The sequence below is a fragment of the Ostrinia furnacalis genome, unplaced genomic scaffold (genome assembly GCF_004193835.3).
Source record: "Ostrinia furnacalis isolate ACB-3 unplaced genomic scaffold, ASM419383v2 OfSCF4915, whole genome shotgun sequence".
In the NCBI taxonomy this organism is placed as follows: Eukaryota; Metazoa; Arthropoda; class Insecta; order Lepidoptera; family Crambidae; genus Ostrinia; species Ostrinia furnacalis.
The window spans coordinates 579,826-603,544 of NW_021135154.1; the positions used below are offsets into that span (position 1 = coordinate 579,826).

Sequence of the window (23,719 nt, forward strand, 5' to 3'; positions counted from 1 at the left end):
TGCAAGATCGGCATGTTCTGTTTATTATACCTACGTATCGTCTCACCTTTGAAAACCCTGAAGAAACCTTATATCGATGCACGTGTCCTGTGTATCTCGTACCTACGTATCTCGTCCCGATGAAATTGCATATATTTTTTTACGCTCTTCCGGATTTAATGCTCGTCCTGTTGCCATTTACTATGGTGTCCTATACAATAATAATAAAAAGAAGTGCCAAAATCCATTGGCTACACTGGAATGATCAAGAAAGTAATGTAACTAGATCCAGTGTCGACCATTTTGTTGAATGCTACCTACAATCTCGATTCGTTGGTGCACGTCGAAATATCTAAACCCTGAAAATTCTAAACCTAGCTCAAAGTAGATATCAGTTGACCTTTGGCTCAAGTTACTTAAAACTTGTTTTATTATTATTTCGTATTAGTTACGAACAACACAATCTACCTATTTATTGGTGAACTCTGATGATTCATCTCCTGCAGCAACTGTTAAAATTAAAGTAACTGCTTGCTGTACATTGTAAACATTATGGATTATCACTTATTTAGGGGAACAACATCCGAGTCAGCAGAGGTCAATGGCGCGATTTGGTGGCAGACCGTTACTTTATGCGACTGTTGCCCTCATTTTAAAGTTAGCGGTTTGTGTACCGTAATTTCTTTCTCTATTAGCTGATGTTTTGAGTTTCTTCTACACCACCAACCTATGCAAGCAACTGGTTCATATAAACCAGGAAACCCGCATCAAAATACACTAACTTACCATAATATGTGCCTATTTCACTATTTATAATCTTTTCCTGGAAAACCCATTATTTAAAAACATACTTATATGTTTCTAAATTAGTTATTGAAAACAAAATAGGGAAAATAACTAAGCCAAAAATATTATCTACTGATCTCAGTAGTACAAAATTTTATTCTTATCTAATAACCATAAATGTATGATAAAATAACTCAATAATAAGGATATGTCAACCATATCAGAACAAGTTCTTTTTGTTGTTGCAAATAACTGCAAGGTTGACTAATAATAAACTCAAAATAAAAAAGGTGTATGTACAGATCTAAAGAAACAACCCTACTGATTTTGTATTTAAATTTATTATACATTAATTTTAATTAAACCTACAAGTCAATAATTTCTAAGCCTATTTTTTCATATAACAGCTATTTGAGAACTTAATACTGAGTGAACTCTGGAAAATTAATGTTTCACCTCATATTATTCTAGTCAACTTAAATCAGTTTAATCCACCTAGCTTCTATGAAGGGTTTTCTTACAGGAATTATCCTAAATTGTACTTAATTATTCGTAAAAAACGTAACTAATTCTCATATTACATCATCTAAGATCCTTAAAAAGTATGTCACGATAAGTACCTAAGTACTACAATAAATAGAAGACCAACTTACAAATCAGTACACATTTAAAAAATACTATGAATATTTTACTAAGAGTCAAGAGCTCCAGCTACATCTATGGTATCCTGACGGCGTCTCCTAGGTGGTCTCGCGGGCGGACCATGTGACTAGTGCTCCGGAGCGTACTGCCTACACTAGCTCGGAAAACTCTGCTTTACTAGTGTACTTAGCACGAAACCTAGAGATTGAAAAAACCTTTCATGAGTCATATACAATAAACACTAACAATAGAAAGGGCTACCACCATAGCATTAATCATCGGAACTATCCTCTACGAGATCAAGTAAATATCGTCCTATAATAAATTAATGCTATGTAGTGCGACCTAGTTAACAAATAACAGTAACATCTAAATTCCTATAGAGAAGGAAGAGTATAATGAAAATATTGTCTCACTATGGGAATGGTACGTTGTTTAAGGGATGATAATACTTTAGTGTGAAATGTATGATGATGTTAAGGAGTTATACTTACGTTGTTTAGAATCTTCCGCCGCCACCTCGGTTGCCACCCTGGCTGCCGCCGCCATAGCTACCGCCGCCGTAGCCGCCGCCGCCGCCGCCACCGCCGCCACCCTGGTTCATGCTGTAGGGCTGGGCGCGGTTGTTGCCCCCATATTGCTGGTTCCTAGTCGGACCCCCGCTGTAGCTCTGTTGGCCGTAGTTGCCAAACTCCTGGTTACCACCCCCCCATCCTCCGCGGCTGTTGCCGCCGCCGCCACCCCCGTAACCACCCCCTTGGTTACCACCCCAGCCTCCTCCACCCCCTTGGTTATTATCCCATGGGTTTGAGTTGTTGCCCCAACCGCCCTGGTTGTTTCCATAGCCACCTGAAAATATTAAAAATCATAAGTTAAAACCAGATCAATTAACCAGATATTATTATTACTCATTAACGAGTTTTTTTTGCTGATACATACCCTGGTTGCCCCAGCTATCGTTTCTGCCTTGACCTTGTCTTCCTCCCCTCTGTTCAGAACCATCCTTAGGAAGAGCTTTCTTGACATCCAACGGCTTTCCATTGATCTTGTGGGGGGCATTCACTAAAATAAAAACAAACAATTAGACGAAAGTTATACTGAAAATTATAGTCTTAGGCAATTAAATATTGAAGAAAATGTTTGTCTGCTGACTTGCGTACCTAGTCTTCCATGGAAATGGTAAGAAAGGTATAGCTATGTCAGTAAATTAATATCCACAGTCAAGAGAAGCCAGCCGCGGACACATAACTTCCACTCTGGGGCAAAACTGTGGATTGAAAATATTTACTGATCAACAATGAATACTCACAACAAACTTTGTCAACAGGGTCGTAGTCATCGAATTCAACGAATCCGAATCCCCTCTTCTTGCCGGTCGCCTTGTCCGTGACCACACTGACGCTCTGAACTTGGCCGTAGTTCGAGAAGTATTCCCTAAGCTGCTCTTCATCATGGTCATCCTTGATGCCACCAATAAACAGTTTCTTCACTGTGGCACCAGCCTCAGGGTTTTTAATGTCTTGTCTTGCAACCGCGCGCTTAGTTTCGACAACACTGTAAAACAAATTTTAAAATAAATACCAGGAACCTTCTTCACTGGGTCATTATGTACCACGTGTTGTTTTTCGCGTGTTGATTAAAAACAGTTTAAAAGTTGAATTGTAGGCCCCACAGAAAATGCCACGTGTAGAAATGCCATGAGACATTCACCAAGCAGAGTCAAATATTATTTGCAGTATAAAACGATATGAAAGCAAGAGTTCACTTTCATATAGCTGGACTGCATTTACACGATAAAAACGTAATTAAGATAAAATCTCACCGTCCGTCAATGCGATGCGGCCTGTTGTTCTGGGCATCATCCACCATGTGTGCCTTGGAATAAGTGATGAAGCCGAACCCACGGGATCTCTTGGTTTTCGGGTCCTTCATGACTACAACATCGACGATTTCTCCCCATTTCTCAAAATGGGATTTTAGAGACTCGTCGGTGGTGCGATAGTTCAACCCACCGATAAAGATTTTGCGGTGAACCTCGGGCTCATCCTGAAAGTAGGACGCTATGTGTCACAAGATGGCGGACGGCGTGGGATATTACGCCGCATGAATTCACACGGAAAAAGACATAATTCTATGAAATTACACCTTGTACGAAGTTTAACTTGCATTATTACACTATTTAGAGTAAATAAAGTTGGCTAGGAAACCATGCGGTAAAAATAGTAATGATTAGTGACATGAGTCACAAATTCACTGTCAACAATAAAAATTAAATTTAACTTACAAAGCCATCATCTCCATTCTGCTGTGGTCTCATTTTGCTGAGAACACTTGAAGTTAAACTAAACTTAAAAAATTAACACTTTTTTTCAACACTGCTGAAGCGAACGGTGATACGCAAACGACCGTTCCCCGCTAGAGCCGCGCCAAAAAGAAAGACTGACAGAGCTACGACAGGAAATTGATTTGTTTCCAAGCGTGGCGGGTGAGGAGGGGCTGGGAGGGAGGAGCTTGCGGCAGGCGGGAGGGATAGTGCTGCCATATTTTGAAATAACGTAACTAAATAACGTTATTTTATATTATATAATTTTAATTTTGAAGATAAATAACAACCTTAAGAAGAACTGTAAAAAAATTTGTAAATTGAAGTTTTAATCATTAGTTAGATAACATTTTGTGTTAATTAATATTACGGTTAAAATTTAAAGAGACTAGATTATTTTTCTGTGCAAAAGGATTTAAAAAAAAAACTGGAAAAAAAGTGACGTGAGTGACGTGACATTTTGTTTGCGTTGCCGCTTTCGATTTTCATTTTATTTTATTTCAAAAATCCTCTGAAAATACTCTTTCAATCAGCAATTTATCATCAGCTAGCTAAAATAATTCAAAGTGACCAACATGAAACCTAGCGGTGGTAGCGGCGGTGATGAATATGTAAGTACGATACAGTTTTTAATTAATGTTGAATCTTGGGAACTTCCAAATATTTTTATGCCAAATATACATAGCAATTTACAGCTACAATCCTTTTAAAGTTTTATGGACTATTTTCCATAATGTACAGCGTGTTAACTCAAAGCAACACATACTTATTGAATTGTATGTCACTAACACACTATTTCCTTATCAATTGCAGGAGGAACCAGAGCACTTGAGGAAACTATTTATTGGTGGCCTAGACTACAGAACGAACGATGCATCCCTAAAGTCATTCTATGAGCAATGGGGTGAAATCGTGGATGTGGTGGTTATGAAGGACCCACAGACCAAAAGGTCTAGAGGGTTTGGATTCATTACATACTCTAGAGCGCACATGGTGGACGATGCTCAAAACAACAGGCCGCATAAAATTGATGGAAGGTAAACCATTTTTATGCGTGATTCATTTATTTTAAGCCTTTTTAATGCAGTGGGAATATATTTCCCACCATATTTTGAACCTTAATCGCTTGTTTTAAGGTACAAAAACCACAAAATATTTGAATATGTTACTCTAAGGTCAGGTCAAGGTAAAAATCACAACTTCCTGCAATTTTAAGACACTTGTGAGCAAAAGTATGTTCACCCTATTTGTTCTAAGCAATCATAAGAACTAAATGTCTAATAGATAAATAGAAGATTTAAAAATGGTGCCATACTTTTGCTCGTAATTATTCATAAGTAAGCACTTATCTACATCTCTTATCACAGAGTGGTGGAACCAAAAAGGGCAGTTCCAAGGGAGGAAATCAACAGGCCTGACGCCAGTGCGACGGTGAAGAAACTCTTTGTTGGTGGGCTCAAACAAGAAGTAGAAGAGGAGGACCTAAAAGAGTACTTCAGCTCGTACGGAAATATTGTCTCCGTGAGCCTCGTCACGGAGAAAGACACCGGCAAAAAGAGGGGCTTTGGATTTGTGGAGTTTGACGACTATGATCCTGTTGATAGAATATGTTGTAAGTTGTCCATCCTAATTTATTTATTCATTCACAACTTTTGTTACCTGCATTACATGTTTATCAATAACATTCAATGGAGAAATTAAGATTTTTTTCTAACTTGTCTAAAGCTGAAACTATTTGTCAAAAGTTAAAATAAAACTTCATTTAAAACACCAGACTACTAATTCTATCTAAAACTAAAAAAAAAACTGATCTGATGCTGACTACTTATTTTTCATCAGAATTTTTCTGTTGACATGTTTAATATCTTTAACATCTACAAGTCTCCTAACAATGAAAACAAATGAAACACTCGACCAAGTGACATCTCAAAACTTGTTTTACAGTGCAACAGAACCACAAAGTAAAAGGCAACCGTCTGGACGTGAAGAAGGCACTGTCTAAGTCGGAGATGTCTGGTCCCGGAGGCGGCGGCGGTGGCGGCAGGCGCGGAGGCCGCGGCGGCGGTGGCGGCGGCGGTGGCGGCTGGGGACGACAGAACCAGCAGGATTGGGGGAACAATGGTAAGGAGTTGCTTTAGGGTACCTTGACACCACCAGTCTTACTTTAAACTGTCAAACGAGACTCCCATAGATTTTCTAGGGCAATACTAGCCTGTGACGTCACTATTTTGTCAACAACTAGGTATAATGCAACCAAAAATCTTAATTTGCAGGTAATTTAAAATTAATTATTTTTTAAGACAAAAATGAAGTGGGGTACCTTGACACCACCAGTCTTACTTTAAACTGTCAAACGAGACTCCCATAGATTTTCTAGGGCAATACTAGCCTGTGACGTCACTATTTTGTCAACAACTAGGTATAATGCAACCAAAAATCTGAATTTGCAGGTAATTTAAAATTAATAATTTTTTGAGACAAGAATGAAGTGTCTTAAAAAGTTGTGCCTTAGAATTATTGTGGAATGGTGTCAAATACCCAACCCTTAGCAGGCAGGCAATGTAGGGCAAGCAAGAATGCCTCCAACAAGGTTCTTTCCCTATTTTTTTTTATTTTTTATCAATTAGGCTGAAAGTGAAAGTAAGACTGTTTAAAATACATGAGAAAATAGTTAATTATGTTGAATATTCAAAATCTTACTCTGCCCTGAGAAATTAGACACAATAGAAATTCTATTAAAACTCTTTCTTTTCTGCTCTTATCATAAATGACATACATGAGTAATAATGCAACTATTGATATAATTGATACAGCAATACTACTACATTGTATTCGTTAAAGTAGGCATAGAAGAATACCACATATTAAAAACAAGAACCCAACTAATGACAATTCAATTTTAGATGGCGGTTACAATACAGGGTACGGGCAAGGCGGATGGGGCAACCCTAGTCCTTGGGATGCAAGCAACCAGGCCGCTGGCAACTGGGGCAACCAGGGCTACGGAGACCAGAGCGGCTGGGGCCAGCAGCCCAACAGCTTCGGGGGCGGCTACCAGCAGAGCTACAGCGGTGGGCCTATGCGCGCTAATTATAACACTCAACGGGCTCAACCATACAATTCTGGTATGTAACATTAGATTTATGTTATTGATTGTGTTGTATGATATTGATTTTACATAGTCTTTATGTCTTACGCCCGAAACTGCGTTAAGCGGGGCCCGGCGCGGTTTCATACGAAAGTCCCGCGACGGAGCACTTTGTATGAAACCGCGCCGGGGCCCGCTTAACGCAGTTTCTGCCCTTACTTGTGATGGTTAAGGTTACAAAGTGGTTCAGTAGACCTAAGATGCGCGCCGTGATAGCTTTTATCGATGTCAAAATGTATGGGCAAAATCGATAAAATGACGTGATAACCGCTTATCGCGGCGCTCATCTTAGGCCTACTGGACATAACTGTGATACTACATTGTGGGAAACCACTTTGATTGTTATCTACAATTGAATGCTACAGTCAAGAGTGTCTGCTAAATAGTAATACATGTTACTGACAAACATCGAGTAAATTGACGCACCGACAAATGCTGCGACAGACGACCTCATAAACGAAAAATGCAGGCCATTTTGAAAATATTTGGGGAGGCCTACGTTCAGCAGTGGATGTCCTATGGCTGAAATGATGATGAAGTTAACAAAATACAAATACTTATCACAACATACATCATACGCTGACAGAAAAAGTTTATTAACTCTTCCTATAACTTCTTTTCTACTTCAGGCGGTGGCAGCGGCGGTTACTCGACTGGCAATAATGCAGCCAATACTGGCTATAACAACATGGGCAACGCGGCCGGCGGCAGCCAACGCGGCGGCCGGTTCTAAGCCGCCACCGGGACCATCTTGTAAGTACCCTTTTTGGTATATATATTTTTTATTTTCATCTACATTCTGTGATGAGGGCTGCTATCCAATAAAGTGTGGAATAGATAAAAATGATATGGTTTGTTTGGTTTTAATTTAACTCTTCAAAATCTTACAAACATCTTAGCTTTGACAGCGCACGAGCCTCGCAGATGCAATCATAGCTTGGGATTTGACAATTTCTAACTTGAGTTTTAACTTCGATTTTAACGATAATGTTAGAAAACTGACTGGTTATCAAAAAATGACTTGCAAATAATAGTGATAAGCTCAACTGATAACCTTTGTGTTTCTTGGACAGTAGCCCTCATCACATTTGTTTCGCCTACAAGGCATCAAGCGAACGTTTTCAGATGGCATTCATACATGTACACTTATACTTACAAATTATTTTTCAATGTGTAGGTCTCAAGTTGCTTAGTTGAAGCTAGGCAGGCAGACGGTAGTTAGTGGTGGGAGGTAGGCCGAGCTAGACTGTGAGGGACAAGTGGACTTAGTGAAGCGGCAAACGTAGCCATTTTACAATTTTTTTCACCTACAATTGAGGTTTGTCACATAAGGTATTGTAGGCATAGATTCATATCTCTTATGATTTTTAGTCGTTAGCACACAAATCACAGTTTTTACATTTGAAGTCACAATAATATTTTGCACGGACATGTTATGACCATTCAGTAAGTTTTATTTATTACTTTTAAATAATTGTTTGCAATAAGTCCTTTGTAAAAGCTGTGGCTTACAGGCAATATTTGCGTTCTTAGATGTAAGAAGAGATATAATTGTTCATCTTGGATGAATATTATTGTTTTTAATTTTCAAATTTATTCTATTGATAGCTATATATAACATTCCAAAATCTATTGAATGGAGGAAGGAGGTGATATCAGGAAATAACTTTTACTTATAAAAATATATATTAAGTAACGTAAACACCAATATAGCTATCTGAATTAGCATGTAACTATCTCGATGTTAGACATAGGAACATACTACTTTTTTGATTTATTATTCGTTATTGTGTATGACACATAGATGGTGTGTTTTCGTGGACTACCATTAAAAATGGTTAACAAAAAAATTAACACCTTGATTATGATTGTTTTCACTTGTAAGTTTTAAAATTGTTGTATTCTTTAACGTTTATGTGTTTTACATAGTTTAGTATTATTGTAAGGTGTGGAGATGAAATTATTTTTGTTCAATATATTATGTGTGCTTTAAAAATTAAATAATTACTATAATATTTTCCATGGACTCTTCTTAACGTGGACGAGACATCCCGGTGGAAAAGGCCATGGTAAGTTGACTGTGTCCAAAATAAACATATAAAACGAATAATCATCTTTTATTTCCAAACATTATATCTTAATAACCCCTTACACAACAATAGGTATATTATAGTTAATTGCTTTTTACATTATAATACATTTAAAATTACTTATCTAATAGATATACATAAACTAATAGCGTCTAACGATAAGTACTTAACTAATCGGCGACGATTTGTTAATGTTGACGATTATTATCCATTTGACGTCACATGTTACTAAAATTAATTTTTGACTAGAGCAAATAAGTTTTAAACTGAACTTTTAAGTAGTTTAAAAAACATATTATGACTGATAAATTTTTAACGTCTCGTATTTTTTTAAATCAAGATAATCGTAATAAATGTTTCTTTCTTTCTATTTGCCAATTAATTTTAGTTTGACATAATGTACAAGTTGTACAACAACTGATAATACATTTTCCTACAAATATTACATTACGATATGCTTATTTTTATTTATCTAGAGCTGGTGGATGCACTGGTAGGCACGGACAAGGGGTAGGACAGTAGGGCGCTCCTAACACCGTCGGAAATAGGCCTGAAGCTGCCGCTAAGTGCCTGTAAATAAAATTAGAAGTTATAGATATTAATTAATAAATAATTAAATACATCCTGTAAAATATAGGTAGGTATATTTCTATGACAGAATTGACCTCGATAAGTATAAATGAGTATTTCTCAAAAAAAATGTACATTTTGAAAAAAAAAAGTGTGCTTTGAAACAGTTCAAAAGTTTTATATTTATAAATCATCACACAAAAAAAACACACACACAATTTTGAAGGATGAATATTAATCTTTAAGATAACTAAGAATTATAGCTATAATCCTACTTATTACCAAATATTTAGATATTTTAAAAATAGTCCTTTTTTACCTTTCATACAAAAATCTGTTTGCCACCCTAGCTTTTTCATGTGTTTTTGTTTCATAAAATGCGATACGTAATTTCAAAAAATATAGAGCGTTAATAACAAAAGGATTGGATACTATCTGCTTTACAGAAGTGCCACCAGCAAAAAATTATCAAATCATTTAGATTACGTTTTTATGTGATTACTTCTTTTGTTTTTTTAGGAATGCCGCCAAAAACCAATGCCGAAAGGCAAAAAGCTTACAGAGAACGACTCAAAATGGATAAACATGATGGAACAAAAATAATTTTATTAAAATAGTATGAATGATTACTCCCTTCTTTTATTTCTAACCCCTTAATATTACCCCGTATTTGGGTGCATACTTACAAATATTTCGAATTGAATAAATGAAGAACATTCACAATATTTCGCCAATGTATAACAAGCCTTATGGCCTTACTATTTCGTTACTACTATTTCGTTACGTACATTTTTTTTGAGAAATACTCAAATAAGTATGTTGATATCTGTTTGAAAAAGTTCGAAAGTGAAGACTAGAATATGGTAAGTAGCTAGATACAAAAAAATAACATGAAATAGTAGTTTGAATTAAAAAAAAGGCAAACGAAGGAATAAATTAGGCAAAATATAAACTCACTATTGCTACTTAGATATAAAAAAAAGTTGTTTTCTCCTTGAGAAAATGCTAATTCCTTTCTTTCTAGTCATTATCTTTAGCGGTTTAATCACTAATGTTAAATAGAATATCATTAAAATACACATTTGTAATTACAAATGTTTAAAAAAGCTTGGTAAACTACGGTTCATTTACAAATTGCTATTGTTCTTTACAAATAATTACCTGTATTGCTGATCAAGATGCGCCTTTTCAATTCTTTTGTCTTTCGCTCTTCGGTTCTGAAACCATATTTTGACTTGCGTCTCGCTCAGTGACAAGGCTGCAGCAAGTTCGCACCTACAAAATAAAATTATATTCTTAGTTCTTTAATTATGATCAATGCGAAAAGTCTTTTCGCATAAAGACTCAATGTCAGATCGCTTCATCAATAAACCATTGATATTGTCATTTAATAATAACCAAAAGATTATTAAAATTAGTTGTTACACAGGGTGTCCCAAAGAGCAGCACGCCACACTGACACTGGGCCTAAGACGCATCGAATACCTGAGCCCCTAGAAATGTTCCATGACTTGAGATTTTCGTGTCAGTGTGGTGTGGTGATTTTGTCACACCCTGCATAACCATGTTAACAGCGATTGGTAAGCTTGCAATGTGTTACCTTCTCGCTCTAGCCACATATTCTCCTCTCGCATATTCCAGCTCAAGTCTCAGGGTCTGGTGTGCAGAAAATGTAGTCCTTTGCCGCCGGGGTCGACTCTCTTTTCGACGTCTACGAGCCACTGCAACAATACGTTAATTTGGATTAAAAGACAATGATAACCATTGATAAATCCCCTAAATTTGTCACTTCCCCAATTATTTATTTACCTACTTACTCTAAAATGTCATGTTGAGTCTCATCCTAATCGGCTCATCCAAAAAAGCAAAGCTTAACACCAATCTAGCTAAGTAACTAAGTAATGGGACATAGTATATAGTACAGTACCTACCGAGTTATTTACTCATTCCTAGCAACATTTTTATTATTTATCCCGTTTAATATGCATTTTCAAAAAGCATGAGCAATGCAACGCCTTAGTAAGTTATTAAACACCACGTGAACTGACTAGCCCAATGAGATAATGAGGAACTAACCAAGTATAATTATTGCTGCAAAAAACTCATCAGTAAGGATTCCTCATAGTTCCTGTATCACGGTAACAGCATGAGAGGATCCGCCATACTGCCCGGAAGTCCGCGGCGCGAAACCCTTCCAGTGGGGTGAATCACGGAGAATTTTCAATCAAGTGGATTGAAATTATAGTGGAGGGTGTCGATAGCCTAACTCAAGTTATAAAATTACCACGTGTCACATGTCGTTTTATGCGATTGACGGACACTTCGGTAAAAGAACTGCGTTACCCATAAAAGCGCAATGTTTTGTTATGGCGTGGTTTTAAAAAGTTGAAAATTGAACTGTATTGTCTTATTGTATTGTCTCGATGTCACGAAAGGGGAGAGTAACGATTAAAATTAAATCTTTATATCACAAGCTAAATACAGTCTTAAATTGATATCCCTTTTGATGAAAATAATACCACGTCAGTATACCAAACTGCAACTTTAACCACTTTTAAATTTATCTCTGTCATAATTTTCTATTCGAATTTACTATGACTTGCAAACATAATACTTATGTAACCATTGGTAAAGCCATTATAACAAAAGTTATCTCATTTACCAAACATTAATACTTTTAATACCAACTTTCACCGTCTCTAAGTTATAATAATGGTAATTACCATGTTTTAACGAACTACGCAATGCACGTATGATCTACTGCAGTAAACTTAACCGTTTTATCGAAAAGTTATTATTCCTTATTTCCTAAAAAAAAAAAACAAGCCGGTAGCCGTAGAGATTGAAGCGCTACAAATCGCAGCATATGGCGCGGTGCGCAGGAATCGGTGTGCGTTACTATGTCCGGCTCGGTCAATTAGCAATTAATCACGATCCGTCGCACTCAGATTGCTGTTGTATCGTTTTTACACTACTGGTTTAATCTAAATAATATAAAAGTGCCTTATACAAAAGCTCAAAGTTGCACAGCGTGCTATGGAGAGGGCTATGCTCGGTGTTTCTTTACGAGATCAGAAATGAGGAGATCCGTAAACAAACTAAAGTCGCTGACATAGCCCGACGGATTAACAAGCTGAAGTGGCAATGGGCAGGGCACATAGTAGGTACGCAGAACTGACAGCCGATGGGACAGCAAGGTTCTGGAATGGAGGCCGCGTACCGGAAAACGCAGCGTGGGATGTCCACCCACAAGGTGGACCGATGACATAAAGGTAGCAGGGAAGCGCTGGACGCAGTCCGCTACCAATCGATCAACATGGAAAGCATTGGGGGAGGCCTATGTTCAGCAGTGGACGTCCTATGGCTGAAATGATGATGGTGAATATAAAAGTTAAAGGTCACTGATTGACACAGAAACTACAAGTGCTAGGATTCCCTTACATGGCGGTTTCATTTAGAGCTTTCGACCGAAATTCAACCCCTAACTAAGGGGTAAAACGGGATCCACCCGTACGAAGTTTCGAATAAAGAACTCGCAATAATCTCGTACTCGGTCCTATTTATCCTACTCAACCAATATTATTTTGAAACATCTTTGATGGATGAAATAATGAAATCTAATTGGTTATTTAAACACTTCTCTGCTCAGTTCCGCCTTGGTGGAAACCGAGCCTAATAAGCAAAAACTAACTATTAGTAACTAAGCCCTTATATTTATCGTTGAAAATAGTTCCAGTAAAATGCTTGTGTTATTGTATAGGGTTACTAATGTGGTTTCGTTAACAATCAAATCAAGAAACCCTCCTGAAGGATAATCACTCTCCTCGTTAGCGCAATACAAGGAGTTTTATTCTCATGATAGCTGTTATTATTTATTTTCGCATGACCACAATCATTAGAAATTGAATGCGTCTAATAATACAGTTGTGGGATATTTATTTTGTTGTTTTGGTACAGAAAATTACGTTTGTTTCACCATTGCGAACCTAAAAATCGGTCAAGTGCGAGTTGTAGGTACTCTCTCACGGTTCGGAAGAATATTTCAACTCAAAGATTGCCTGTGACAAACGCATAGCGTTGTCTTTTCGATTATTGGGACCATAAAAAGTTATAATTTAAAAGTTAAAGTTATTCCCACTTCGATTTTTTTCAAGGTATTAAAAATCTAAAAAGTTATGTTAGAGAGCATTGAGTAATTACAAAATTGGTAACGCCTTCAGTGCAAACTACCTAAATTCTAGTAAAGTCTTCGATACCGCTAAAGGATTTTGTTTTTTGATATTTAATTAACACTATTCTACTATTTGGCGCCCAACGTGTAGCGAATTTTCAATCCAAACGCATCCTTTACCAAAATCTGTTCTGCAGTTAAACAAAGCGTAAACAATTGACAGAGATAACGTTATTGGCTTACTACACAAACCGGAGGGTGCGAGGGAATCCGTCAGCTGTGGTCACCCCGGGATGTGTGACAAAGGACGATCGGAGATCGTCACGCGCTCAATCGAGTCGAAGTAAGTGGTCATTATGAGGATGAACATTTGAAAGTAGTATTCAACAATAATTGGTTAATAGAGCAAGGTCTTTACGTAGTTTTAATTACCATACTTGGGAATTGAGAGGCTTTGATCCCCGTTGTTAAAATGCATTCGTAAGAGCTCTGAGATTTCGATGTTAGATTGGTTAGATTCATAAAAATAAGAACCAGCCCAACTTTCGGTCGATATTAATTTCATCATTAAATTTTTAATATTGTTGATTAAGTATATTAAATTAGTTTTATTCATTTCTTTGTTTTATATTATACAAATAGGTAAAGATAAGCGCGGTAAAGGTAATCAAACCTCATCGTCTATTCAAACTCCCCTTCCAATATTGATAGCGTGCTAAGATTAAAATGTTCGCAAATAATCAACAGCTTAACAATGCCATAATAGATGTAGTAGGGCAACTGCCCCTCAAATATTCATTAGGAAAGATCCCCTAATTAGGAGAGCAGTCGACCATGGGCAGCGGCGGATTCGCCACCTGACTTATTCACAATCACAGTTTTGTTTTCAATATCTCTCAGATTCGTATTGATATTGCGAATTGGAGATACGCTCCGTCGAACTTCGATTGTGTACAATAGCTCAGCATCTTCGAGAGAAAACTTGTATTTATTGCGATGAAATCGTTCTCTTTTGTTAGAGACGGTATGGTGCGCATAGATTTTTTATTGTTCTCAGTTTGGTACACAATTTACATACAAAAACACTCAGAGCATAATAATTTATTTAAAAGAACTAATCTATTCAGCATACGCGATTAAGTGGTAAGAAGCACCTAATGTTTTTGTAAATTACTTAGCTCTACCGAGGCCTTATCAACCACTTAAGAATTTAAGAGTCCCTTTGTTCCTAAAAAGACAAAAGGAAACCGTAATTTGCTTATAATATAAGCAGTAACTATCACTTGCTATTTACATAAAGCTCTTTTAAAGTCACTTGGAATAAGTCGTAAAGTCGTTTAAGCTACATACCTACGTTAGCAAGTTTCTAAGACGCTGTATAAAAATGTAATCTGCGCTTCGAATTAGCCACGCTAAGGCTCACACTTCAGCAAACTGGATCCATCCTGAGCCAAATGCGATGTGAAACGAGGACTATACAAATTGCGGCTAAATGCTAATGTAAATCGAAATGTTATGTTTCCAAGTGAGCGCGCGCGCACGTGCTCGCTCCCAGACTGGATTGTTAATAGGATTTCATGTATTCAGCGTCGGCGTATACGAGGATTTTTATTGCGATCTAGGATTTCGATGCTGATTCCAATCATCGTTTGTATTTTGTACACTCGCGAGCAAAAGTATGGAATCACTTAGGGTGACGGCACCAGTAATGGACACAGCACCAATTATGGACATTTTTTTCGTTGATCGAATTTATTAAGCAACTGTCGCAACATTTTGAACTGGCAACACTAANAAAAACGCGTGCTTTTATAGGGGTTAAATAGGCCGCAACTCGCGACGTATCAAACAGTTCATACAAATGTCTTTTTCGTTACTTCTTCACATCAGCCGGGATATCTTCTTAAATACTGGTGTGATTTAAATGAATTTGGTATCAATTTAAAGATAAAAGTTTAATCTTTAAAATGGTGCCACTTTTTTTGTTACTAACAAATTCGTTAGTACAGAAGTTCGCGTGGAAACAACTTCATGTAAGTGATTCCATAGTTTTGCTCGCGAGTGTAGTTTCATACGTTATCTAGGTAAACATTATAAAGCAGCATATTATTATCTAAAAAAAACATGTCTTTTGCTGCTGGCAGACCTACCTAAGCTAAGTCAATTATCTTAGCTCGCATAAGTAGCTGACGGAGTTTTCCACAGTTACTTATGAGCAAGCTGCAAGCTACTTATACAAACACTTGGAAACTGCGATAGCTATGAATTTAAACTAAACTAACTTAACTCTGCAACCAAGATTAAGACGAGAAGACTTGAGAGGAGAGTCTAAACCTGCGCTCTCGTTGGTGCTAGAGATGCCCTTGATTGGATTTTTTTTAGGATTCCTTAATCGTCACACTACAAGCGCCAAACAACATACAATAAGGTATTTTTTTGGAATTTGCATTATAGTAATATCTTAGTAACTATGTACCTAATGAATGAGTAGTGGTTACTGTAATAATGTTCCCGTAAAACAAACGTATTTCGTTAGACCTAGTTACACGAGTAAAACGCACTTATGTAAAACATTTATAATAATGTCCTATTTCACAAAGGGATACGCAAATAAACCGAATACCCATTAATTTAACGAAAACAATTTTCATTGTCGCACAATACGCATTCAGTTAACGTTTCATGGACTGTTGTTTCGTAATAGTTATTAGCGTTGAACAATGGGCAGATTTTATAGCGGAGTAGCCGAACGTTGCCGGCAATTTTCACATGAGAGCGGGTCTAAATGGAGCTGGGGCTGTCTCCATAGCCAGGCACCGAGTCGTGGTGCCTTAATCGCATCAGCTCGGCTCCAAGCGAGCCGTCATCGCCCGCCCTACCCCCCACGGGCGCTTTTTCACGCGACAAACCATTATGATTCTATTTTCATGGCAATAAGGGACGGGAAACGATTTCCATTATAATGAGCTTACTGAATTTGTTCGAGCATTGTTATGATTTGGTCTAGTGGACCTGGTTTTCGCAATCTAGTTTGTTTACGATTATATGAAAATTACAATATTATTTAAAATAATAAATGAATATCATCTTTGTTATGCTTTCTGGTTGTGTAGTTTTCTGTAACGAATGTAGGTAATTAAATGTTGATCACAAACGCTGTTTCATTATTGACATTGCCAAAGAAAACTAAAGAGACTTTGTCTCGTCCCCAAGATTAACAAAGTTATATTATTTCGGAGATAATTATACTAGTGGCATAGTGGCATTTAGACTAAATTACGATAAGTTAGAATTAGTAGAGAGAAAAAGAGTAACAGATTAGATAATATTAGCTATGTAAACCTACCTAGTCGTACCTTATCTACTGGTAGGTACTCTTATTTATTCAAAATTTAAATCAAGTTATATTTAATAAAGTGTATTTCTATTCCCATTGTTTGATAATTCATACCTTTTTTGCTCAGTTTCCAAAAAGAGTTTATATCATTTTGTTGCCTAAGTACTCTACCATCGGCAGTCTTTGCAATATTATAAAATATTCACGTAATATTTTCTTTGATATTCACAAAGAGATGTCCACCAAAGGATAGGGTATCGTAATAGGTAGATAGATCTACAGGGAGCTTATCTCCGCGGACACTCTATTATATTCAAGTATTTTTCTAGTGATATTTTATTTTTACGACTATGTTGGACAGAGGCCTTTGAAATCATATCTTTGATCTACGTTCCCATGGCTACGGATTTCAATGCGCAGTTTTCTATTTTGAGTAGATTGCGAATAAAAATGTAGAGTTTTTTAATGGAGTGAAATTAATCAATAGCGAAGTTCTACGGTTAAAAAAAACATCTATAATATGACTGTGCTGGATAATTATAGTATTTACAAAAAAAAAGTATTTAAGTATGTATGTTTATATCCGTTGTCTAGTACCCATAGTAGCTACAAGCTTTGCTTAGTTTGGGACTAGAAGCGCAGTGTAAAATGTCTAATGATATTTATTATTTATAATTATTAGCAGCACCATCCTACGTAGCACTGTGATCAACTTTCCGGTGCACAGTAGTCCCAGGTTCGGCCTGACTCTACATAGGTACCTAGTTACTGCTTATTTATTTCACTTTGCGATCAAAAATTACGTCGAAAATGACCAAAAATCTATTACCTAACCTAATGCTATTCTGATGATCGTAAAGTTTCATCAAAATCCGGTCGGCAGTTTTACACCTACTCTCACACAAACTTACAATAGTGATGAACTACACACTGTTTCAGATGAGCAATGGAAAGCGATTCCGATCGCATAATTGCATTGTATTCGTACTTAAGGCCTTGTTCACACAGCGTTGTATTACTTTATAGCAGTATTCAGTTATAAAAATTCAAGTTGTTTAGCTCTATTCTAGCTTTCTCAGTACTCACGATGGTTTCTATTGACCACTTATACATTAACGAATAACATTTAATATACTGCAAAGAACGTCGAACGGTATAGTCCCGTGTGAACAAGGCCTTACCTAGGTCGTGTCGTGTAGGTACTGCATGGTTGAAACAATAAATTCGTTTTTTACAAACACCACTATCCTATCTACGAAATCTGCGGGTAAGTAATTACCAGATGAACTAAGTAATAATATAGCTAACTGAACCTGGGCAGTTTGTACATGGAAGCTCAAAAGTAATTTAATTTTGACAGGACTGACCTACACTTTTTACACTTAACACAAAATTGATTTGATATGATTTAAATTTAAAACAATACCTACCTACTTGAATTTACTATTCGATGGCCGCCTTATAAAGAGTTAGGTAGTACCTACATCTCTACTATGTGGCAGTAGATTGACGACAAAATGCACCATTCTTAACCTGGATTTTAAAGTAGGATCTCTTACCTACTAAGTAAAATATCCTATAGGTTTATAGTGGTCTTAGTAGGTCCTAAGGTAGTATTGAGTTATCCTGAGAATAATTTTCCTGCAACTGCAATAAATATTGGCTATAGGCTCTATTACGGCACAGTTTCTATAATTGGACTTATACAGGGTGACTTTCAAATCGTTGGCATCCTTTTAATATAAGACTACTCATGATAGGTACATAGCTTAGTGCATTCCCCAAATATGAGACAAATCCAATGAGATTTTTTGTCATTACGTTAACTATGTTTGTATTAGTGTGCTCTTATAAAGAGTTTTTTAAAACTATTGAATTCCACAGTCAACAGCACATTATCCTATGAGTACATTGAAATAAGATGCCACAGTATGAAGATTGATGTGCTGTCGTCTGTACAGGATTTTAAATATTGAAATTTTAATTCATTGTATTTGACTCATATTTGGGGAATGTAAGTACCTACTAAGCTATGTATCATGAGTAGAGTCTTATTTTAAAGAATGTCAACGATTTCAAAGTCATCTTGTAGTATTCTAATTGGACAAGAAATGGAGGCAAGCCAATCCCTACCTAAATGTGCCTAAATCTTGAAATTCAAGAAAAAGTAAATAAGTAGGTATATCATCATCATCTCAGCCATAGGACGTCCACTGCTGATCATACTAGGCCTCCCCCAATGCTTTCCATGTTAATAGGTATTTAACCCCATTAAATAGGTACAAAATCATGCAAATATTTGAAAAGGGGAAGCTTAACAGTTGATTGCCTATCTAACTGTACGACATTAATAAATAAGCAGAAAAATTCGGATGAGCAAAATTGTTTCCTAGGAGATTATGGTAGGTATAGGTACCTATACCTACCATAATCTCCTAGGAAACAAACAAACAAACAAACTAAACTATGATCAGCAGTGGACGTCAAAAAACCCAAACTCGTAGACCTAGAAATTCTATGTATTAGACTCGTAGAAGATCTATAGATGACCCACGCTGAACTGTCCCGCCAAACTCAATGACAGGGGGGCGCTATCATCGTTCAACTATATGGTTTCCAACATGGCAAAAATCTGAACCTGCGATCCGGTATTGACGGTGGCGCCCCACTGTCAATGTCATCGACAGGACAGTCCAGTATTTTGGAACTATAGAACGTGTAGAGGAGCTTGACTCTACCTTAGGTTTGATATCTTTTTCACAGTGCGAGCCATACGATTGGTCTTGGCAACATTTTACATGAATTAGGTAGGTACTTTTATGAAATGGATTCCCACCATAAGGCAAATCGATTTCTTCACGTTATTCCTACTCACATGAAAATTTTTCGGTGGATCTTCTTTTCTTATGATATATGAAATCTTTGGAGATGCACAGCTACGTTCTTTCTTTAAGTAAGTATTAGTCACTAGCCGATGTAGGCATGAGAAATTTTTAAACAATGTTAGTACCTATGTCTGAATTTACCATTTCACACAGAAAAGAAAGACTAAAGTCCAGCAAAATCGCAAACACGCATGTAGTATACCTACCTATCTGCGATTTTTTAAATTTTGAGCACCATGGGAATAGGTGCTCAAAAAACTGAAAAATTTTGGCTCTTGTTTCACTTTTTGTCATTCTTTTTGCAATCTTTCCAACTTTAATAACTACATCTGATTCTAACTAATTCACTTCCATAAGCATTTAACAAAAGCAATATTCGGGCCAATTCACGCACAATCTCGAAAAAAAAAAAACAGAAGGTTATTAAGTAAATTAGGTTTTTGAAATGCCACAAATCTTGCTAATGTTTTGGCCTTTAAACAAGTAGGTATGTTGTGCTTGTGCAGCCTAGACCCCTTAGAGTAGTGTGAATCCAAATTTTCAAATTTAAAAACTTTTGCTCGCTGCGCAACATGCAAAATACTCGTACTTACTGCGGACTTGAGTCATTCTTCACGTTTAGTCTTAAAATGAGATATTAGCAAATAATAAGTACTCTTACTTAGGTACTAACTTATTTAAAAAGGTACCTTTTTAGATGTTATTAGATTTTCAATTACATAAGACAAACCGCAGCGGCACTGTACTTAAGTCTTGTAGTTTGAGATGAATGGAAGTTGATGTAAAACCGTTAACCCAGATCCCAGTTTTTAACTTTTAATTATGTACTCACGGAAAGCTGCTAGACCAGCACCAAAAGCCAGCTGCTGATGCGGCAGCAGCATCGGGCGCGGGTACACGGGCAGCGGCGGCGGCGGCCACATCGGCAGCTCCTGCTGCGGCTGCGGCCCGTCGCTCTCCTCCACCTCCACGTCAGAAGACGACTCGCACTCCAACTCCTGCCTCTCCACCTCACATTTCTTCTCCTCCTCCAAATGACCGTAAATCCGAGCGAAAAACTTCCGCGGAGACGACGGCCGCGGCGCCTTCAACGACTGCTGCTCAACAATCTTCTCGGTGCTATCCTCACTCATCGTTACAGACTCATCACACGTGCTACCCCAATGAGATGGACACGTGCATTGATACGTCAGGTGCCACCCGCGACATCCCTCGGGAGAGTTCCCGACCCCGCCCCCTTATCCCGAACGAAAATGTAAGTTAGGGTGAGGGTGGAAAGCGACCAATAAGCGCACGGAACGCGACTCAAGCCTTCGGGTGGGCGTGTCCTGGCGTTTTTTACTGAAATGTCTTAAAAGTTCTTGAAAAGTTAAAAGTGGCTGATAAAGATGAATACAAAAGACGTTTTATAGTTATTTTTATCCCGCTTGGGTACTCCATTCAACCGCATACTTTGAAGAGATTGTAATAGGAAAATTGAAATCATAAACATTATAAAATTACTTAATTAATGGATAGGTAAAAACTTTTTAGATGTTTATTCAGTTGTGCTGCAAGTCTATGGCTAGCTTGCATTGACTCAAGTCAATTTGATGTTTTTGACAAAATTGTGCGTAATGCTGAAGAGTTTTGCTAATAAAATGCAAAAGAATGCGGCTGTTCTAACAACTATCTGTATGCTGTTGTGTTTTGCCTTGAACTACACGTTTCCACTTCACAGGGAAAGTTTGAAGTTGTCCTCAAGTAGTTCGGAATATGCAAACAGTAAGATCCTGTAACATTCTTATTATTCTTTACCAGCTGAAGTTTTCATAAGCCTCCCTGAAAATTCCTTTACTTTACAAGCATTTAGCGAAGCATTAGGGCTTGGGTCTTCTAACTATGTATTCTAATTAATTCGGATAAGTAATGTTATTGTACTGATTTAGACTGAAATGAGATCTATAGGTATGTATGTACCTACTTTCTATTTTCAGATACGCACCATTGGGATGACTTTTTACATTCCGCAAGCATCATTGACCGTACAAAGAAAATGGCGTATGACTTAGAAGACGTTCTAAAAAGAATTAAAAATACCGCGCAAGATTTTGGGAAGTCCCACGCCAAAGATCCAAAGAGAGACGACACGAACAGACTCAGTGAAGAAGATCTACGTCAATACGAGCAGCTCGTGATAATGAAAAAGTATCCTTATCTAGACCTCAAAGAATTGGAATTCAAATACAGTCCTCTATCCAGCAAGAATACAAGACAAAGCTTCGGATTTGAATCTGATGTAAACTTAAGAGCAGATTCTAATTTGTGCGATACTGAAGAAGGGCTGAATGTTGAAATAATAAACAGAGGACTCTCAGGATTTTCTATTCCCCCAAAGTTGACCAAGGGAGTAGCCATGGTCGAAAGTAAATCGAAGCTTAATAACCTGAAAAATGATAAGGCTGAAGATTCTGTCATGTTGTCGAAAAAGTCGCCACAGAGGGAAACTTTAGGCAATCTAAGAAAAGAAAATTTAAAATATGAACATAATAAAAATAAATAGTTTAATGTTTATTAAAATACTGCATTTTATTTTACATATTACACGTCGAAATCAATATATTTTCCAGTTATCTAATTTCTAATACATACTAAAAATTATGGCAGTGACGCCAAAACCGCTGGGCTACTTACTTATTACTATTGTTGCTTCAATAAGTATTTAAAAAAACAACCTCAAACGCTTTTACAATTTCTTATTTTGCTAGCGGACCTTGTCACATTAAATAGGAAGGTAGGTACTTATACTTAGTACCATGATGTCTTAATAAGACATCATGGTACTAAGTATAAGTTTCTAAAGACATAATATGTCTTTAGAAACTTTTCAGTATAATACAACTACTTTAGAAACTTTTCAGTATAATACAACGACAGATTTTAAAAAAATTGGTGAGAAGAAAAATCTTTCGTTCGATTCCGCCCAATAAAACAATCTTAATTAACTATTTTATTTTATTTATTAGGACAACCAACAAGAAAAACACGCATACATGGAATTAAGTATACAAAGTGATTAAGGGGCAACATGAGGTTAAAACGTTTTTCTCTTATCTCTAAGGTTTAAAACGTACAGCTGAGATACGGTTCACTCTTTCGAAAGCTCCCGCCACAAAGTAAGGTCACTACCGTCAAAATGGCCAGTCAATAGTGATGTTAGTACTAATCGATTTAAAATTGATCGATTACGAAATGTTTAATCGTCGTAACATAATATTGATTTTAACTTGGATTAAGTAAATATATGCTTGTGTCAGGCAGTCATTCTTAATATTCGTATTCGCTGAGATATATTTCGCCTTCCGCATTTCCGCCGACGCGGCGACGACCTCATAAAGGTAGTTAACCAACCGTGCGATGCAGATGTGTGGAAGTTATTGGGGGAGGCCTATGTTCAGCTCAGCAGTGGACGTTCTGTGGCTGAAATGAAGTGATTATCGTAAGCTGGCCCGGGTCTCCTCCAGCACTACGTACTACGTACATGTTTTCCACTGGGCAAGGAGAGCAAAAACATTTATTGATGCAAACAAAAATGTGTATTAGTTGTGAACATGTTTTTGTTGATAGTGTAGGACAAAACACGCGCTGGAGACCTGGCTTAATTATATCAATGCAATGTTGTTGCCTACTATGGCATACTTAGAATTTCTCTAGGGCTTTCGTACAAATCATCACGTGCGAGCGATTAATTGTTCAATTGTTTGGTTGTCTCTACATCACTAAAAACTTTGACATTGACAGATTGCAGC

At 37.0% G+C, this 23,719-nt stretch overlaps 4 protein-coding genes across 4 annotated transcripts; 2 read left to right on the forward strand and 2 right to left on the reverse strand.

The window, feature by feature from the left end:
• Nucleotides 1–1,087: 1,087 nt before the first annotated feature.
• Nucleotides 1,088–3,922, reverse strand: LOC114360181 (heterogeneous nuclear ribonucleoprotein 87F). The gene is made up of 6 exons (XM_028314760.1): nt 3,692–3,922; nt 3,230–3,453; nt 2,717–2,961; nt 2,347–2,469; nt 1,902–2,256; nt 1,088–1,605 (listed from the first exon to the last, which is right to left on the reverse strand). The coding sequence occupies exons 1-5, from the start codon at nt 3,722–3,724 to the stop codon at nt 1,907–1,909; spliced, it is 975 nt and encodes a 324-aa protein (XP_028170561.1). The 5' UTR covers nt 3,725–3,922; the 3' UTR covers nt 1,088–1,605; nt 1,902–1,906.
• Nucleotides 3,923–4,142: 220 nt separating this feature from the next.
• LOC114360210 (heterogeneous nuclear ribonucleoprotein A1, A2/B1 homolog) lies at nt 4,143–8,985 on the forward strand. Its single transcript, XM_028314818.1, has 7 exons — nt 4,143–4,341; nt 4,544–4,767; nt 5,098–5,342; nt 5,675–5,851; nt 6,634–6,855; nt 7,508–7,631; nt 8,056–8,985. The coding sequence occupies exons 1-6, from the start codon at nt 4,306–4,308 to the stop codon at nt 7,609–7,611; spliced, it is 1,008 nt and encodes a 335-aa protein (XP_028170619.1). The 5' UTR covers nt 4,143–4,305; the 3' UTR covers nt 7,612–7,631; nt 8,056–8,985.
• Nucleotides 8,986–9,124: 139 nt separating this feature from the next.
• Nucleotides 9,125–21,064, reverse strand: ro (transcription factor rough). Its single transcript, XM_028314811.1, has 4 exons — nt 20,764–21,064; nt 11,139–11,259; nt 10,700–10,813; nt 9,125–9,538 (listed from the first exon to the last, which is right to left on the reverse strand). Exons 1-4 carry the CDS (start codon nt 21,062–21,064, stop codon nt 9,433–9,435), a joined length of 642 nt encoding a protein of 213 aa, XP_028170612.1. The 3' UTR covers nt 9,125–9,432.
• A 385-nt stretch (nt 21,065–21,449) lies between these two features.
• Nucleotides 21,450–22,548, forward strand: LOC114360248 (uncharacterized). The gene is made up of 3 exons (XM_028314867.1): nt 21,450–21,695; nt 21,908–22,423; nt 22,541–22,548. Exons 1-3 carry the CDS (start codon nt 21,524–21,526, stop codon nt 22,546–22,548), a joined length of 696 nt encoding a protein of 231 aa, XP_028170668.1. The 5' UTR covers nt 21,450–21,523.
• The last annotated feature ends 1,171 nt before the right edge of the window (nt 22,549–23,719 follow it).

Coding starts and splice junctions, on each gene's coding strand:
- LOC114360181 (XM_028314760.1), bottom strand. CDS start 3,724: ATGAGACCACAGCAGAATGGAGATGATGGCTTT. Junction 3,454..3,691: donor AGAATGGAGATGATGGCTTT/GTAAGTTAAATT, acceptor TCCTACTTTCAG/GATGAGCCCGAGGTTCACCG. Junction 2,470..2,716: donor CCCTGTTGACAAAGTTTGTT/GTGAGTATTCAT, acceptor TTTTTATTTTAG/TGAATGCCCCCCACAAGATC.
- LOC114360210 (XM_028314818.1), top strand. CDS start 4,306: ATGAAACCTAGCGGTGGTAGCGGCGGTGATGAATAT. Junction 5,343..5,674: donor TCCTGTTGATAGAATATGTT/GTAAGTTGTCCA, acceptor CTTGTTTTACAG/TGCAACAGAACCACAAAGTA. Junction 6,856..7,507: donor GGCTCAACCATACAATTCTG/GTATGTAACATT, acceptor TTTCTACTTCAG/GCGGTGGCAGCGGCGGTTAC.
- ro (XM_028314811.1), bottom strand. CDS start 21,064: ATGAGTGAGGATAGCACCGAGAAGATTGTTGAGCAGCAGTCGTTGAAG. Junction 11,260..20,763: donor TGCTGGTCTAGCAGCTTTCC/GTGAGTACATAA, acceptor GTATTGTTGCAG/TGGCTCGTAGACGTCGAAAA. Junction 9,539..10,699: donor CATCTTGATCAGCAATACAG/GTAATTATTTGT, acceptor TTTTATTTACAG/GCACTTAGCGGCAGCTTCAG.
- LOC114360248 (XM_028314867.1), top strand. CDS start 21,524: ATGTTTTTGACAAAATTGTGCGTAATGCTGAAGAGTTTTGCTAATAAA. Junction 21,696..21,907: donor TAGTTCGGAATATGCAAACA/GTAAGATCCTGT, acceptor TTCTATTTTCAG/ATACGCACCATTGGGATGAC.